We start from the raw sequence: 18429 nt of genomic DNA, 5'->3' as shown, positions 1-18429 counted from the left end.
CTCTACCCCTTCTCTCCCTCTTCTCTCTCCCCTTTCCTCCCACCCTTCCCCCTCCTTGTCTCTGTCCCCTTCTTTTCCTCACCCTCTTTCTTGGTCTGTCTCTCCCCCTCTCCCTTCTCTCCCTCCTCCCCATCTAGTTTCATTATCTCTATTCAGATGACTCCAAGATCTATATATCTACCTGTAATCTTTCCCCATCTTCAGTCTGAATATATTGGAAACATCTCAAACTTGACATGTTCAAAGCAGAGCTGATCTTTTCTCCACAACTCATCTCTCTTCCATACTTCCCCATTTTTGTCAGAACTACTACCACGATCGTAACCTTGCCGCTCTCCTTGATTCCTCATTCTCCTGATCCAGTCAGTTGCCACATCTTGCCAATTCTACCCCTGTAACACTTCTTAATTCTATTCCTCCTCTCTGCTTCCACAGATGCACCCATATTTGAAGTCTTAATCACCTCTAGCCTAGATTATTGGAATGGCCTCAAGTCTCTCTCCACTCTGATCCATCCTCCACACAGTTGTCAAAGTGATTTTTCTTAGGCATAGATCTGACTTTGTTACTGTCTGTTGTTTTTGTTTTTTTCTTTTTTTGCTAGGCAATGGGGTTAAGTGACTTGCCCAGGGTCACACTGCTAGGAAATGTTCAAGTGTCTGAGGCCACATTTGAACTCAGGTCCTCCTGACTTCAGGGCTGGTGCTCTATCAAACGCACCCCCAAGCTGCCCATGCTGACTTGGTTACTGTCTGACTCACTAAACTCCAGTGGCTCCCCACTCTGACTAAGATCAAATATAAACTCTTCTTGTTACCTTTTAAAGATATCATAAGTGAGATTCAACAAGGGTAGACTGAAGCACATATTCTCTGAGTAAGGTAACAGTTTATTGGCAGGGTATGAACCTGATAATAAATCGGGTCTAATGACTTCAAAAGACCTGTAGTTCAAAATGCAGCATCTTTTTATAAAAATAGAGCAAAGAACAGAACTAGGTAGGTGAGGAGATAATACAGTTGGCTATAGGATTGCCAGCATCATGGGGATGAGGACAGTATGATTGGTTACAAAGCAGAGGCATGGGGAACAGTATGATTGATTGGAAGTTGGGAACAAGGGGCTAGCAACAACCCCCTCCTTCCCTTCTGTGACTAAGGAAATTTCTTCATTCGAGTCTACCTGCATGGTTAGAGATAGTGGACCAGATGTCTTTGGATAACAAACCAGACCTTCTTGAAGAACCTCTTTCTCTTGGGGGACAGGAATGGAAAGGAGGAATGATATATTTGCATTTGAATGTGGAGATTTCTTTTGAATGATCTTTTTTTGTCTCCCCAACACCTAGCACACAGCACCTGGCCCAAAGTGGGCCCTTAATAATGATTGCTGGTGAATTGATGGATCAAGTCCAGTCCTCTTTCCCCTGTACCACTTTGTGTCCTAGCTAAGGAGTCTTAGAACTTCCAAGGAAAATAGAAATATCAAAATTCCAATAAAGACATCTAAAAAGGCAAGAGAGCCAGAGTCATGGCCTAGATGACATCTCAAGCTCTCTTCAGCCCTTTGATTCTAAGATGCTTAAGATTATACCTGCCTGGAAGTGGAAGTGGAGGTCAGTTCTTCCTCAGTTCCTAGATGAGTTCACTATTCACCCTTTTCAGCCTTTTGATTCTAGGATTCTTTGAAGTTTTATTTCAGTATTAGCTGAATATAAGCAGAATAGCAACTTGGTGCCAGTGGGTTAGGCAGACAGGTCTTCCCTTAAATAATGGCCCTACATCTTCATTTCCGTGTCCCAAGCATTGCCTAGAACTGGTTTCTTTTATATCATAGACAGTCTATCAGAAATTAATGTTCTGGTTACTAATTTATATATGGTAGAAGTTTTGATTCATTAATGGAATTAATATGTGTTTGTTTATTTAATAGCTGTGAACACCTCCTTGACAGAATCAACTCTGAAGAATGTCCCTCAGGTAGTCAATGTGCAAGAATTGACAAACAGTTCCCCGATTCCTACTGCAGCATTAGGGTATGTAATTACTTCCACTATCTCACTATTTCTTCTAAGTCTTACATTATTAAACTAGCAAATAATTCTGTAATAAGGATTAGCTGCCAGTAGAGTACAGTATTGTTGCTTTGTTCAATTGGAACACTTCCCTGCAGAAACATTTGGCTTTTCTTCAGAACAGTAGTATACCCATGTTAACTCTTGTTCTGTGTCTGTGCCTGTGCATGTGCTCACATTGTGTTTTCAAGAGTTCTGCATCTTTTCTTCTGAAGGCTCTTCAAGAATGACTGGTTAGGAGTGTTTAGACAAAAGAAAAAGATTTCTTGGATTAGACTTGTTCTTTTAATTTTGTCCCCTGGTCATATTTTCAGTTGCCTCAACCATGCCAAAGGCTATGTAAATTGCAAGACATCATTTGAGTTGTTAGCTGATGGGTTTCAGAAAATAGACTTCAGTAATGCAGACTGTTGATTCTGGTGAATATCAGTGTTAGAGTTGACGTTAGTAACAGTCCCTGTTTGCCCTTGATTCTTCCCTGTAGTCATTTGTATTCTTCTAGGTTCTCTGCTTTTTTGAGAAGGGGAAATAAAGTACTTTCTAAAAAAAAAAATCCAACTCTATTGGTTTTGAGTCTTCCAGCTGCCCTTTTAATCTTGTATTTCCTATATTGTCTAGTGTTTTTTAATAGGAATGGATGCTGTATTTTGTCAAAAGCTTTTTCAGCATCTATTGAGATGATCATATGATTTCTATTGGTTTTGTTATTGATATGGTCAATTATATTGATAGTTTTCCTAGTATTGAACCAGCCCTGCATTTCTCATATAAATTCCACCTGGTCATAATGTATAATCCTTGTGATATATTGCTGTAAATCGTCTTGCTAGTATTTTGTTCAAAATTTTTGCATTGATATTCATTAGGGAAATTGGTCTAGAATTTTCTTTCTCTATTTTAGCTCTTCCTGGTTTAGGTATCTGTACCATGTTTGTGTCATAAAAGGAGTTTGGTAGGACTCCTTCTTTGTCTGTTTTTCAAATAGTTTATATAGTATTGGAATTGATTGTTTCTTAAATGTTTGGTAGAATTCACTCATGAACTCATCTGGCCCTGGGGATTTTTTCTTAGGGAGTTCATTAATGACTTGTTCACTTTCTTTTTCTAAGATGGGACTATTTAAACATTCTATTTCCTGATCTGTTAACCTAGGTAATTTATATTTTTGTAAATATTCATCCCTTTCACTCAGATTGTCAAATTTATTTGCATATAATTGGGCAAAATATTTCCTAATGATTGCTCTAATTTCTTCTTCATTGGTGATGATTAATCCTGAGGTTTAGCACAGCTGTTTGGTGATCATTTTTGTAGTACACATCTGTTCCTGGAACTTGGGTTTCTGCTTATTCTGGACATTACATTACTAGTGTCTTGCTTTACTTTACCCAGAGGATTGTATAGGCATTATTTTGTTAAGTCTAGGAAACATCCCTTCTAGCATAACTAGGAATTACATAATATTCTGCTTGTTTAGATAGAGATTTTGAAGCCTCTTGTCTTTCCAGAAAGACATGGTAGAGCTTAATGATAACAAAAGAAGGGTATTTTAAACTTATGGGCTGCAGATTGGGGATTTCCCCACAGTGCTAGCCTTTGGCTTGCAGAGTTGTAAGGTATACTTAAGTTTGTACCCACCTGGAACAGAAGGTCAGTTCTTCCTAGGTTTCCAGATGGGTTCACTGTTCCATCTCTGATTTATCAAATAGGCCTGTCTCATGTGTCCTGTGGCCTTCCCTCTTTTCCACAGCTTGTTCTGTCAATTTTTTGGTTATGTCAGGATCATTCCAACAATAAAAAGACAAGCTTGTCTGCTTTTTGGTTCTACTCTTGACCTTGATGTGCAGTTATTTAGACCGAGATAACATTTCAGGCTACTGTGCACTTTTCAAGAGGAAGCATTATACATGGGAAGGATGGGAAATTCTACAGATTCTTAGTGTCAAGATAGAAAAATTTACTGTTAAGTCCAAGTATGACATTAAGGAGTGAACCCCCCCCTCCCCCCCGGTCTGGAATTGCTATTGCTCACACCTGTTACCCATGCTCTTGAGAGGGAGTGATTTCAGTTTACCCATTGTCAAGATTAAGTTTCCCCAAGTGAGTAGATAAATTGATTGATTCATAAAGGGTTTGGTGGAGGAACAATTCATACTCTACTATTCTGTCCTGAAAATAGTAGATCAATAAAAAATGCATCTTTTGGGAATAATAATAATAATAGCACCAACTCATATAATACTTGAATTTTAGTCAGTTTTCTTACAATAATCTTGTGAGGTGGGTTGTACAAAAGTTATTATTTCCCATTTTACAGATGGGAAAACAAGCTTAGAGAAGTCACAGTATCGTATTTAGAGCTGGAAGAAGCCTCAGGAGCCATCTTCTTTTACAGCCCCTTATTTTACAGCTGAGGAGGCTGAGGTTCAGAGAGATTAAGTGATTTGCCAGGGAGATACACCTACTAAGTGTCTGAAGAAGCATTTGAACCCAAGTTTTTCTGATTCCAATATGTTCCCCTGTGCCATCCTGCCTCACATGCTATCCCTCGTAAGTGACTTACCTGAAGTCACACACAAGTGTCAGAGAAAAACCTTGAAAACAGGTCCTCTCACCCCATGATCACTGTAATTTACATTGTACTTTGGTATTTTCCCATTATACTTTGTTATCTATTCCTATATCCTTAGAAAAGGTCTCTGGTACTGCATTTTGACTCTGAGCAAACCTAACATATGAAATTTTACTTGGTCTACATTAATTTCTTATATATTCCTCCCCATTGTGTACTCTTTGATCCAGTGACACTCGCCTCCTGGCTGTTCCATGAACAAAACACTCCATCTCTCGGCTTCAAGGATTTTCTTTAGCTCTTCTCCATGCCTGGAATACTCTCCCTCATTTCTGTCTACTGGCTTCACTGGCTTCCTTTAAGTCACAACTAAAATCCCACCTTCTACAGGAAGCCTTTCTTGCCTTTCCCAACCTCTTTTAATTCCAGTGCGTTCCCTCTGTTCATTATTTCCTATTTATCTTGTATGTAGCTTGATTATATATATTTGCGTCTTCTCTTCCCAGTAGATTATGAGCTCCTTGTCTTGTTAATTTTTATATCCCCAGCACGTAGCACAATTCCTGGCACATAGTAGGTGATTAATAAATGTTCACATAAAATTCACTTTACTTAGAGGTCTGTGGAACAGTCCATTCGTGTAAAGCAAGAACTGTCTGTAGTCAGATCTGCTTAAGGAAAATCACTTTGGCAGCAGTGTGTAGGTTGGATTGGAGTAGGGAGAGACTTGAGGGAAATCAATTAGGAGACCACTACAACAACTTAGGAAAGAAGTGATGAGGATGAGGGCCTGTACTAAGAGCAATAGATGGAAAAACATACTAAAATTTAGAACTCCCTAAAAGTGGATTGTATTTCTCCTTACTAGAGGGAGAATCTGGAGGACCAGCTTCTTCAGATGTGGGCTGGACTGAATGGCACCTGAGGTCTTTTCTGTTTCTTTGAGTCTGTGATCTCTTTTCATCTTTCTTTTACAAATAAGGAAGCAGGTACATAGAGGTCAAATGTCCAAGGTTATGCATACAGTATGTCGTGGGTGAATCCACTTACAAAAGGGATTGGGCATGATATTGGACATCAAACTCTGCCGGGTCAGGATTCAAGCTAGGTCTTTCCTTCATTTCTGAATTTCCCAAAAAAAACAAAGTGAATTTTTCTGCTATCCAGAGCAATGAAGTTCCTCTAGTATAGACTGAAAACTTTCATATGCTTTGTACCCAGAGAATTTGTGTGACAGTTGCCTTGTTTTCCCTTGCTACTATTAGGATTTCATCTTTGATATTGAATCTGAAGTGGCTAATTAGAACCTGCTTCGGGAAAAAAAAATATCATTGTTCAGAATCCAATACTTTCATTAAGGAAATGTATGCCAAGCTGTCTACCAAAGCAACTTGCTACTCTCCTGGGACATTGATACTTAAATGAAGAAATACATCTCTCCTTACTGGAGAAGGGATGTTTACCAAAGTGAGACATTACATTATGCCTAGTGCTTTATTATGTGAAAATCAAGTCATTAAAATAAAAACATATCTTTGACTTATCACCTGAAAAAAAAAATCTTTCTAATATACACGTAAGAGACAATTTATTTCTAGGACAGACTCTTAACTTGCGACTTGGTTCTGTCCTCCAATTAACCCATAATGTAGGTTTATTTACTCATGATGACATAGTTGATATATATTGTTTCAAGATCATTTGACATGTAGAGCACAGAAAGAAAAAAAATACTTGTAGGAACAGCAGTTAATTTAACAAAGGGCTCATATTTTAAATTATCTTCTGAGTACTTAACTTTATTAATATGGAAGGATCCATAATCAGCTGATTGTGTACATGTGATCTCAGTGTTTCCAAGAAGAAGTATATAAAGGCTGAATTGAATTTTTTGTTTTCTCCTCCTGAGTTAACACATGAGTTCTCCTGTACTCCTTCACCCTATACTTTAAAATTGTTAGACCAGACCGTTGGTCATTATGTGTAAGGAGTTGTGTCAAGGTAGTTTTCATAGCCCATATCCTATGTAATCACAGTATTTGAGGATCTTCTGTTTAACAAGGTAATATTTTAGTTAAGTAGCATCACAAAGAAAATAGATTGAATCAATATATATTTCAATTTTTAACAAATTACATTGCCTGGGTGAAATGTAAATAGCTGGACCTATTTTTTCTTGTACTCAATCTTTAAAATTTTTAACATCATTCAGTCAACCAGCATTTATTAAGCCCTTACTATGTGTTATACTATGTTAAGTATTAAGGGTACAAAGAAAGACAAGAGCAGTTATGGACGAAAGAAATAAATAGATGTTGACCTTTATAGTCAATGTGAACCTTTGGTCTTGGACTGGAACTATATTCAGTCGGTCAACAAGCTTCTGTTAAACACTTTGTGCTGGACACTGTGATAAACTCTGCAGCTACAAAGAAAGGCAAAAATATAGTCTCTGCCCTTGAAGGGCTCACATTCTAATGAGGGAGACACATGCAATTAACTCTACCTATAATATACATAGAGTGTAAATGAAAGGTAATCTCAGGGCAGGGGGTACTGTGGAGGGAGTGGGTAAAGTTCCTGAAGCAGTTGGGATGTAAGTTGGGTCTTCCTAGAAGGCAGAGTGAGGGGAGAGAGCGGACAAACAGTAGAAAGGTATGGAGTTGGGAGATATGGCATGTCCTGTGAAGTCCCGTATAACTAGCTCATAGAGTGCCTGGAGTGGGGTCAAGTCTAATAAAACTGGGAAAGTAGGAAGGGGCCAAGTTGTTAAGGCTTTATATGCCAAATAGAGGATTTTATATTTTATCTAGGAGGCAGTAGGAAACCACTGAAGTTTATTGATTGGAGCAGTGGTGAACTAGTCATCTCTGCCCCTTAGTAAAATCACTTCAGGAGCTGAGTAAAAGATAGATTGGAATAGGAGAAACTTGAGGCAGGGAGTCCAGTTAGAAGGCTCCAGTAGTCCAGGAGTGGTGAGGTAATAAGGGCCTGTACTAGAATGTTGACTGTGTAAGTGTATAGGCGGGAATTATAGATGAGATGTTTTAGAAATTATAATGGATTGGAGTTGTAGAGTGACTGATGAATGATAGTGGTGCTCTCAAAGTTAATAGGAAAATTGAAAGTGAGAAAAATTTTGGGGGAAAGATAATGAGTTCTCTTGTGAATAGGTTGAGTTTGAGATTCTGATGGAACTCGTCCAGGTTCATCCATCCTCCTTCCAAGTACGGATCTTCTCCAAGGTTCTCTCCTGTTCCTCCTTCTTGCTCCATGCACTCTTCCCTTGGAACTGTGATCCATCTCCTTAGATTTAATTAACGTGTCTGTGCAGATGGTTTCCAAATCCATATATGTAGTTTTAATTTCTCCCCTATGCTACAGTCCTACATCTCTAAATATCTGGGTTCCCAGTCGGCTCCCCATGTTACATATGTCCCAAATAACCCCAAATTGTACCTACTTTCTGTCTTCCCCATTTTGGTTGGAACTCTGAAGATTATCTAGTATAGGAGTTCTTAATCTTTTTTGTGTCATAGACTCCCGTGGCAGTCTGGTGAAACCTATGGACCCCTTCTCTTAAACTAATAAACTAAAATACGTATGATTATAAAGAAAATCAACTCTACTGGTATAGTTATCAAAAAGTTTTTCTAAAAACATTCACAAGCCCCTCACCCTCATTTATTCAAGCCCTCTCATTTTACATGGTGAAACTGAAACCTTTGCATAATTTTAGCTGTTGATTTCTGTTTCTTGATTCATGATCTTACAGGCTTTGGGGCATCTTTCTTGGAAATACTGTGATCTTTGCTATGAAAGAAATTTGTTTTCTCAGGTCAGATTTTTGTCATTCAGTTTGTGTCTAAATGGCTAGTGTGTTTTGCTGCTGAGTTGTTGCACTTGAGGTTTTAATAGGTTACAGTATACTAAGTCTTAGATACTTTGAGATTGAGTACCCCAGAGATGGACTGTGGCATCAGAGCAGTAAACAGAACAACAGTTATGCTTTTGCCTCTTTGTACATGGTTTCCTTTATTCATCAGGTTAAAACTGTTTTGGATGACAGTGCATTTCTAGAAATTAGGTACTTGTGCTACTTCTTTTGTTGCTCTTGCTCTGTCATTTAGAAAGAAGTAACGGAGAAAAGAATCTTCATTTGTTTTGTGATTCCTGTGAGGCCAAACATTTCTATAAGTAATTTTCCCTGTCTGCATAGGTGCTTCTTGGGCCCCAGGGTTCATTCTCACACATTCCTTTTCTCTCTGTTTTGTATGTTGATGCATTGTTCAGTGTAGGGAAGGGAACTTTGCATCTTGAAGGCAGAATGATCCTCGAGGGGCCATGAGCTTTGTCCCTCCAGAGGAGTGGTGGGTCCAGCATCACTGGAAAGTAAAGGGTTTGTTTGTCTTCTCTGTGATCACATAAGAAAGAGTAACTAATAAGATTTCTTCAAAAACAACAAAAAGAAGCCTAAGTTTGCCTATAAAAATTGATAGTGATTTGTCTTATCAAAATGTCACATAATCTTGTCCTTTACCTCCTTTAATTTACTTTTGAGGGGAAAATTAGTAATCTTTCTTGCCCCAAAGCTAGGAAGAGTTATGAGAAATGAAGCTAGATCCCCTAGCCTTTGCAGTCATACCCATCAGTCATTGCAGTGTCTGGTTCAGTGCTTTGGGCAGGTAAGTTGATTGAAATTACTGTCCCTGGAACCAAAAGTGGAAATTTTGCCTATGATTTTGAATTAGCAGGTAAATTAGTTCTGTTGCTGGTAAATTAACTCCAAGTGACTGTTGAGTTGGCAACCCTGTATATACGATGTGTGGATTATCTGGGTGAGACTTTGATGTGCTTTGTTAACCAGATGTGATGAGGATTCTACCTACAAGTGTTGTGTATGCCTTCTAGTCTATAATAATAATTGTCAGAATCAGAAGGTTTGCTGTATTTGGAAATAGCTGTCATTATATTAACTGAGCAGTAGGATTCAGGTCTTATTCCTACATACTTTGGGGAACTCAGGATTTCTTTATTCACCTGCCTAGGCCTTTAGAAATAGCTGCCTCTAAGCACAGGGAGGTGCTCCTGCTATTTGAAGGGCAGCAGATGACACTTCTCTATATAGATGCTATTGCACTTCTTCTCAGGATTAGAATGCAGAATTATAGAGTACATGGCACAGTCTAGAGTTTGGATGAAAAGAGTGTCATCAGACAAGTAGCATGGCATGTACAGAACTATAATAAAATGGTTCTAAGAATTAGAAAAGGGGAAAATGAGCTGAGATCATTACATTTGGTTCCCTGCTAAAATTGCAAGTTTCATTTAAGAGATTTTACATATAGAAGTTACATCAGAAGAGTTGTGTTGTAGTCCCCAACTCCTGTCTCCTACTGTCCGATTTCTTGGGCAGATACAGGTGGCTTAAGAGTAAACATGATTGGGAGCAAAGGTAGCAGATTAGGAAAAGCCACCCAGCTGAACTGTCCAAACATTCCTTTCCAAACAACTTTAAAATAATGCCTCCAATCAAATTTTGGAGCAGCAGAGCCAACAGAAAGTCAGGTTGAGATATTTTTCTGCCTAAAAAAACTCAAGAAGTCAACAGGAAAAGTCTGTGACACCAGGGTAGAGCTCTATCCAGAGCCCACGCACAGCTATAGTGACAACAGCCACAGCAGCAGCTTCAGGAACTCTCAGCCCAGAGATTGTAAAGGAGTCAGACAACTGGTCAGAAGGAGATTACAGGCACAGCTGGTGCTGATTGGCAGCCATGTTCCCCATATGCAGTTCTAGGTTGCAGTTCCAGGGCAGAGAGGAATGCTGAAGGTTGATCACAAGGGAGCAAGGACCCTGATCACAGTTCCAAAGCAAAACAAACAAACAAACAAAAAACTAGTGCTTGCAGCTGCAGGGGACTAGAGACCCTTCCTGGGTAAAGACCAGAACACAGACCAGGAGATCAGTGATTGTACCTCTCCCAGGATTACACCACCTTGGAAATAGTCAGAAACTTGCAAACCCCCAGAACTAGCTCTGAAAAACAACACCACGAAAAAGCCTGAAGCCTGGAATAGTTCCTTCCTATCCCAAGGTGAGCAGAGCCCAATTTTAACAAAAAGTTCATAGTTTAAAAACAGGCTAGAAAAATGAGCAAATTACAACCAGAAAAAGAATTTGAGAAAGCTGCTATGGTGGCAAGAAAGACCAAGACATAAACTCAGAAGACAACAACGTGAAAACAGCTACAAGCAAAGCCTCAAAGAAAAAATGTCAATTGGATCCAAACCCAACAAGAATTCCTGGAAGAGTTCAAGAGAGAGATAAATGATACAGGAAAAATTGGAAAAGAAATGGGAGTGATACAAGAAAATTATGAAAAGAGAATTAACAGCTTGGTTAAAGAGGCACAAACAATGTTAAAGAAAATAACGCCTTAAAAAACAGAATTGGCCTAATGATGAAAGAGACACAAACATTCACTGAGGAAAAGAACTCCTTTAAAAGCAGAATACACCAAATGAGAAAAGATGCACAAAACCTCGGAATTAGAATTGGGCAAATGAAAGCTAGTGACTCCACAAGACATCAAGAAAGAATAAAACAAAGTCAAAAGGATGAACAAATAGAAGGAAATGTGAAATATCTCACTGGAAAAACAGCTGACCTGGGAAACAGATTGAAGAGAAATAATTTAAGAATTTCTGGACCAACTGAAAGCCATGATCAAAAAAAGACCCTAGACATTATATTTCTAAGAAATCATCAGGGAAAACTGCCCTGATATCTTAGATTGAGAGCATAAATAAAAATTGAAAGAATCTATCAATCATTTCCTGAAAGAGATCCCAGAATGAAGGTATTGTAGCCAAATTCCAGATCTCTCTTGTTTCAGGCAGACAGAAATAATTCAGATTGTTTCATGGAGTCACTCAGGATCACATAAGGTATAGTGACTCCCATGTTAAAGGACTGGAGGATTTGGAATATAGTATTTCAGAAGGCAAATGAGCTAGGATTGCAACCAAGAATAACATATCCAGCAAAAGTGTTATCCTTCAGGAGGGAAAATGGATATTTAATGAAATAGAGGCCTTTCAAGCATTCCTGATGAAAAGACCAGAACAAGAAAAACTGACATTCAAATATACGACTCAAGAGAAGTATAAAAAGGTAAACATGAAAGAGTAATCATAAGGGATTCAATAAAGTTAAATTGTTTACATTCCTATATGGGAAAATGATACATATAACTCCTAAGAATTTTATCATTTTTAGGGCAGTCAAATGGAGTTTACATTGACAGAGGGCATGGGTGTAATTTGATTATGGTGGAATAATCTTTTTTTAAAAATGAAGGGGTGAGAAAGAGGAATGCACCAGGAAACGGGAGAAGGGAGAGGTAGAATGGGGAAAATTTTCTCACATGAAAGAGGTGGACAAGGGAGAGCTTATATAGTGGAAGGGGAAATGATGAGAGGAAGGGTGGCGCAGCAATGCTTAAACCTCACTTTTATTGGAGTTGGTTCAAAGAGGGAAGAATATACATACATACACACTTACATACATACATACATACACAGACACGCTCAGTTGTGTATAGAAATGTAACTTGACCAAATAGGGAAATAGGAGGGAAAAGAGATAAGAGGGGAGGAAAGTTATGAAAGGGAGGGCAGATTGAGAGAGGCAGTGTTTAGAAACAAAGTAGATTTTTGAGGAGGGACAGGATAAAAAGGAGTAAGAAACAAGAAAATGGGATGGAGAGGAATACACAGTAATCATAACTGAATATGAATGGCATGAGCTCACCCATAAAATGGAAGCAGAAAGAGAAACCAGACTCCAATAATATGTTGTTTACATGAGACTTACTTGAAACAGAAAGACACACTGAGTTAAAATAAAGGGCTGGAGTAGAATCTAAAATGTTTCAACTGGAGTAAAAAATGCAGGGTAACAATCATGATCTCAAAGCAAAAGCAAAAATAGACCTAATTAAAAGAGATAATCAGGGAAACTACATTATGTTAAAAGGTACCATAGACAAGTAATATCAAAACTTTTTACAATAAATTTCTCTGATAAAGGCCTTATTTCTCAAATGTATGCTGAGTAAAGAACTGAGTCAAATTTCTAAAAATAAGGGCCATTCCCCAATTGATCAGTGGTCAAAGGATATGAACAGGCAGTTTTCAGAAGAAATCAAAGCTGTATATAGTCATATGAAAAAATGCTTTTAATTGGTATTGATTAGAGAAAGGTAAATTAAAATAACTCTGAGGAACCACCTCACACCTATCAGAAATGATAAATGCTGGAGGGGATGAGGAGAAAATAGGTACACTAATGAACTGCTGGTGAAGTAGTGAACTGGTCCAACCATTCTGGAGAACAATTTGGAACTATGCTTAAAGGGCTATAAAACTATACATACTCTTTGACCCAGCAATATCACTACTAGGTCAGTATCCCAAAGAGATCAAAGAAAAAAGAAAAAGACCTATATGTACAGAAATGTTTATAGTGGCTCTTTCTGTGGGCAGCAAAGAATTGGAAATTGGGGGAATGCCTATCAACAGAGGAGTGGCTGAACAAGTTGTAGCATATGATTGTGATGGAATACTGTTGTGCTATGAGAAATAATGAGGGGGGTGGTTTCAGAAAAACATGGCAAGACCTACGTGAACTGATGCAAAGTGAAGTGAGAAGAACCAGGAGATCATTGTGCACAGTAAGAGAAATGTTGTAAAGATGATCAACTGTGAAAGACGGAGTTACTCTGAGCAGCACAGTGATCCAAGTCAATTCCAAAGGACTCATGATGAAAAAGTCCACTTCCCACAAAAGAACTTACGAACTCTGAGTGCAAATGAAGTATAATTTTCTCACTTTATTTTTCTTGCTTTTTAAAAAATATGGCTAATATCGAAATTGTTTTGCATGATTTTACATTTATAATTGATATCATATTGCCCGCCTCAGTGGGCAATTGCCACTCCTTTGAAAAAAGATCTACCCTGTGCCAAGACATCATTTCTCAGGAAGATGAAAAAACAAAATGAATGGACTTAGGATTATAGCAGAATGTTAAAGGAGACATTGACAGAAACTAGTCAGTGAAAACAAAGAGATTGCTTCAGCTTTTCAGAAGAAGCTGGTATCACAGCTTCTGAAGATGACTACTTATTTAAGTTTGAAGTTGAATTTTAAAACTCATACTTTCTCTCTTAGAAGCCATCGCTGTGGTCTCAAGCATGTGTCTTGAATTCCCTATAATATTAAAAAAAAAAAGAATGTTTAAAATAAACACTAAATTAAATTGTTTAGGAAAAAAGTAAACATGCTTTCCCCCCTGCCCATTAAATCATGCCTTCTTATGTGGTTATACCGTTTCTTTTAAAAACTAGGTCGACAGCACCACAGTCAGCAGCCAAAACGTCCCTCCACTTGTTTGCTACAGTGGCTGCCAATCAACCTAAGCAGGTACTTTATTGATTTTTATTCTTTTAGCACAATTGTTTGTTATTTTTGCCTTAGCAACTGATGGTGACAATGCTTAGGTGCTGTTCGTGTGCTTAATTGAGCCATGGACCTGTAATCCTTTCCTCATGGATATTATAACTTGGTCAGTGACTGACATCTTTTGTTCGGGCTTGTCATTGGTTAGGGCTGGACTTTTCAGGCTCCAGAGATTTGCATTTTACTTCACTTTATGTTGGGTACATGCTTCAGTGCCTTCATGCTCTGTTGCTATGGAATTGGAAACTTTTCACAAGAAGCTGGTATCACAGCCTCTGAAGATGACTACATATTTAAGTTTGAAATTGAATTTTAGAACTCATACTTTCTCTCTTAGTAAGTCATTGCTGTGGTCTCAAGCATGTGGCTTGAACTCCCTTATCCATAGTGTTACTTATATATTTAAAATAGGGATAATTTTAATAGTTGGTCAGTCTTTTAGAGCTCATTCATAATAAACATTGAAGACTCTCAATGAGGGGCAGCCTCTACTGAAATCCTTTTCTAATGCCTCCTTACACCCTAGGGTAACCCATGGGTCTGGAGGGCTGAGCCAGCATAGTATGAGCGCTAGCCAGACTTGCCACCTGCAGAGGCTCTGAGTGTGACTTCTGTCTTAGCCTTCGTGTCTTAGAATCGGCCTAGCAAGCTAAATATAGAGAAAAGCCACCAAGCCCTGAAAAGTTTTTGACCATGGCGACTGATGAAGTCCATCTAGTAAAATGTAAAGGATTTCGATCTGTGTCAGAGAAGGGAACATCCCCAGTGGTGAAATAACAGATTTTAATGGAAGCATTCAATTCTTTGAATTATTTATATGATTGAAGTATTTGAAGTGAGGTATAGGTTGTGGCTAGTTACATATAATATATAGTTCAGGAAGTCAGAGGCAGAGTTCAGAAACTTATTTTGTCACTTGCAGCTCTACTGGTAGAAATCAAGTATATTGGTAGAGTTATATAGGTCAGTGGTTCCCAGCCTCTAGGAATACCACAGAGTTATTGTTGAAGGGAAGGGAAGGACCTACAGATTCATATTAAATTACTCAATATAATTGTGTTACGTGCAATATATTGCAATTTTTTTCAGATATTTTTGATCCATTGTGATTAATAAAATAAAATTTCATTTAAAAGTATTACTAAATGAATAATACTCATGTATCATTGGGTATTAATCTGCTGTTGTGGTGGTCTATGGAATTTTTGATGTTACAAAAAGGATCCTAACTCTACAGCCAGACAGAATCATAGATGTCATCCTCACCAGCCCCCTCACTTTACGGATGAGAAAACAAGAACCCCGAAAATGTTAGGCGATTTGTAAGATCACATAATATTGTGTGACACAGCCAGGATTTGAACAGATGTCCATGACTCCAGATCTAATGCTCTTTCTACTACACCATGTTGTTTCACATGGCAGTATTAACAATGTAAATAAGACAGCCTGTTTTCATTCCCTTATTTATGTAAATACATTCAAAACAAATTAACTTCTAAAATGTTTGTTTGCACACCTCTTGTTGTGATGTTTGTCATTGTATATGTTATGCAAATTCAATGATAATGTATTTAATCTGACAGATTTACTTAAGCATTTTTGTGTTCACTTCTAGGGGTCTCTCATAAATTCCATCAAGACACAGTCTCCACCTGGCCCTACACAAATACGGCAATAGTCACATCTGGCCAGCTGTCGGCCAGTGACAAAGTCTCAGGTCAGTTTGCTTTTCTGTTTTCAATGAAAATAAACTCAAAAGAAAGGCCACCTCATACAACTGACATGGCTAATATAGAGTTAATTAGTAATAATTTTGGGAGGTCAAGCATGGGAGACTAGAAATGAAAGACCAAATCAGTGAAAAAAATCTATCCTTCTTCATTCCCCCAAAAGTAACCTTCAGCAACAATGTGTTTTCTGAAATTTTGTCTTCAATTTGATGAGGTGCCTTTTTGTTTTGTTAATTTTATTTTATTTTGACTTAAACACAAAAAAAATGAATATTTCCATATACACAACAGAACACAAAAAGAGGATTGTATATGAAATTGAGTTTATATTGCTTGTCTTATAAAAAAGAATACAGTCAGTTCCACTTAACTACTTTTAAAACTATCTTGCTTTTCTGTGCTTTCTTCTTTCCTCTTCTGTTCATTTTTCAAAATGTTTCAATTGCCATCTTTTTTTGGAGGAGGGAGTGGCATCAGTGTTGTTAATGTCTTTTCACTACCCTATCCCTTCCCTCCTATCCCCTGGATAAACTGAGAGAAGGAAAAAAAATCACTTGTAACAAATAAATATGGCCCTGCAAAAGGAATCCACACAGGGGCTATGTCCAGAAATGTATGTCTCTTTCTGCATCTTGAGTCCATCACCTCTCTGTCAGGAGATACATAACATTTTTCATCATAGGTCCTCTGGAGATAAGGTTTATTATTCCATTGATCAGTGTCCTTGAGTCTTTAAAAGTTATTTTTCTTTATAATGTTTTATCTTTGTGTAAATTAATCTCCTGGTTCTGTGCACTTCACTCAACATCATTTTATACTACCCAGGATTCTTCGAAATCATCTCTTTCATCATTTTTATAGTGAAATATTATTTTATTGCATTTATATGCTACAGCTTTTTCATCCATTCCCCAATTATTGGGCATCCCTTTAGATCCTAGTTCTTTTTTTTTTTCCTCTTGAGGCAAACAGAGTTAAGTGACTTGCCCAGGGTCACACAGCTAATACGTGTCAAGTTTCTGAGGCCAGATTGGAACTCAAGTCCTCCCGACTCCAGGACCAGTGCTCTATCCACTGCATCACTTAGCTGCCCCTGGTCCCAATTCTTTCCTTTTTCCATTGAATTACCCCTTGAGGATGAGGAATATTGATTTATTATCATTATCCCTGTCACAAGAAGGAGGAGCTATCTTCTCTCTTAACTCCACCACCCCTCATTCCTCCTTATTTTCCTTTTGAGATTGATGTATTTCTACACCATACTCTGTGTGAGTATGTGCGCACATGTTCATTCAACCCTTTTTTGTCCATTTGAGGTTCATCTGATGCCTGCTGCCTGGCATCAGTGTTTGTATAATTTTCTTCTCACATATCCAGTTAAAAAGAATAGCAAATTCTACCCTGGATTTCCCTCATTTTGCCCAAGTATATTCTTTTTATTCTCCCTTCTCTTTTCCCTCTTAAATCCCTCAGAACAGAACCAGTCCATGCCCTCTCCCCTCTCTAGTGACCCCCCTTCCCCACTCTTTGTTTAATTCTCACAGCACCTTTTGAAAACATCAGGGTTCTGAAGACATTAAATTTCAGAATCAGGCTTAACACAATGCCTGGCACATAGAAGGTACTTAATAAATGTTTATTGATTGATTGACTGATTGAAGGAACACTTGTTTTGTCTCCTATTAGAATGCTAGCACAACATTATCATAAGGTCCCTTCCAGTTGTTCAAATAAATTTACCTTTCCAATTTCCTTTTAATTCTTCTGTTTATATTTCTTTTTTTTTTAACTTTTCTTAAGGAAGTTTATTAATTAATTTATTTTTAGTTTTCAACAATCGCTCCAAAAGCTTTTGAATTTTAAATTTTCTCTCCCCTCCTTCCTTCCCCACCTTCCTCACCAAGATGTTGCATAATCTGATATCGGCTCTACATATGCATTTCTATTAAACATATTTTCATATTAGTCATGTTGTAAAGAAGAATTAGAACCAATTGGAGGAACAACAAGAAAGAAGAAACAAAACAAAAAAAGGGAAAAAAGAGCAAATAGTGTGCTTTGATCCGCATTCAAACTCCATGGTTTTTTCTCCGGATTGGATAGCATTTTCCATCATGGGTCCTTTGAGATGTCTTAGGTCCTTGTATTGCTGAGAAGAGCTAAGTCTAATAAAGTTAGTCATTCTACAAGCCATTCTCCAATTGCTAAATGGTCAAAGGATATAAATAGACGGTTCTCAGATGAAGAAATTAAAGCCATCTATAGTCATATGAAAAAATGCTCTAAATCATTATTCGTTAGAGAAATGCAAATCAAAACAACTCTGAGGTACCACATCACACCTACCAGATTGGCCAACGTGACAAAACAGGAAAATGATAAATGTTGGAGAAGATGTGGGAAAATTGGGACACTAATGCATTGTTGGTGGAGTTGTGAAATGATCCATCCATTTTAGAGACCAATTTGGACTATGCCCAGAGGGCTATAAAAATGTGCATACCCTTTGACCCAGCAATAGCACT

At 37.9% G+C, this 18429-nt stretch overlaps 1 protein-coding gene across 1 annotated transcript in view; it reads left to right on the top strand.

Moving 5' to 3' along the window:
• The window catches only part of NUP214 (nucleoporin 214), a 102601-nt gene that overhangs the window by 48261 nt on the left and 35911 nt on the right, over positions 1 to 18429 (top strand). The window contains 4 exon segments of the mRNA XM_020973511.2: positions 1933 to 2035; positions 14060 to 14135; positions 15790 to 15841; positions 15844 to 15891. Coding sequence (XP_020829170.1) covers positions 1933 to 2035; positions 14060 to 14135; positions 15790 to 15841; positions 15844 to 15891 — 279 coding nt within the window.

Source organism: Phascolarctos cinereus, unplaced genomic scaffold, assembly GCF_003287225.1.
Source record: "Phascolarctos cinereus isolate Bilbo 61053 unplaced genomic scaffold, phaCin_HiC Scaffold_2;HRSCAF=192, whole genome shotgun sequence".
In the NCBI taxonomy this organism is placed as follows: Eukaryota; Metazoa; Chordata; class Mammalia; order Diprotodontia; family Phascolarctidae; genus Phascolarctos; species Phascolarctos cinereus.
The sequence above is the reverse complement of the archived record's forward strand: the minus strand, read 5'-3'. Positions and strand labels throughout refer to the sequence as shown.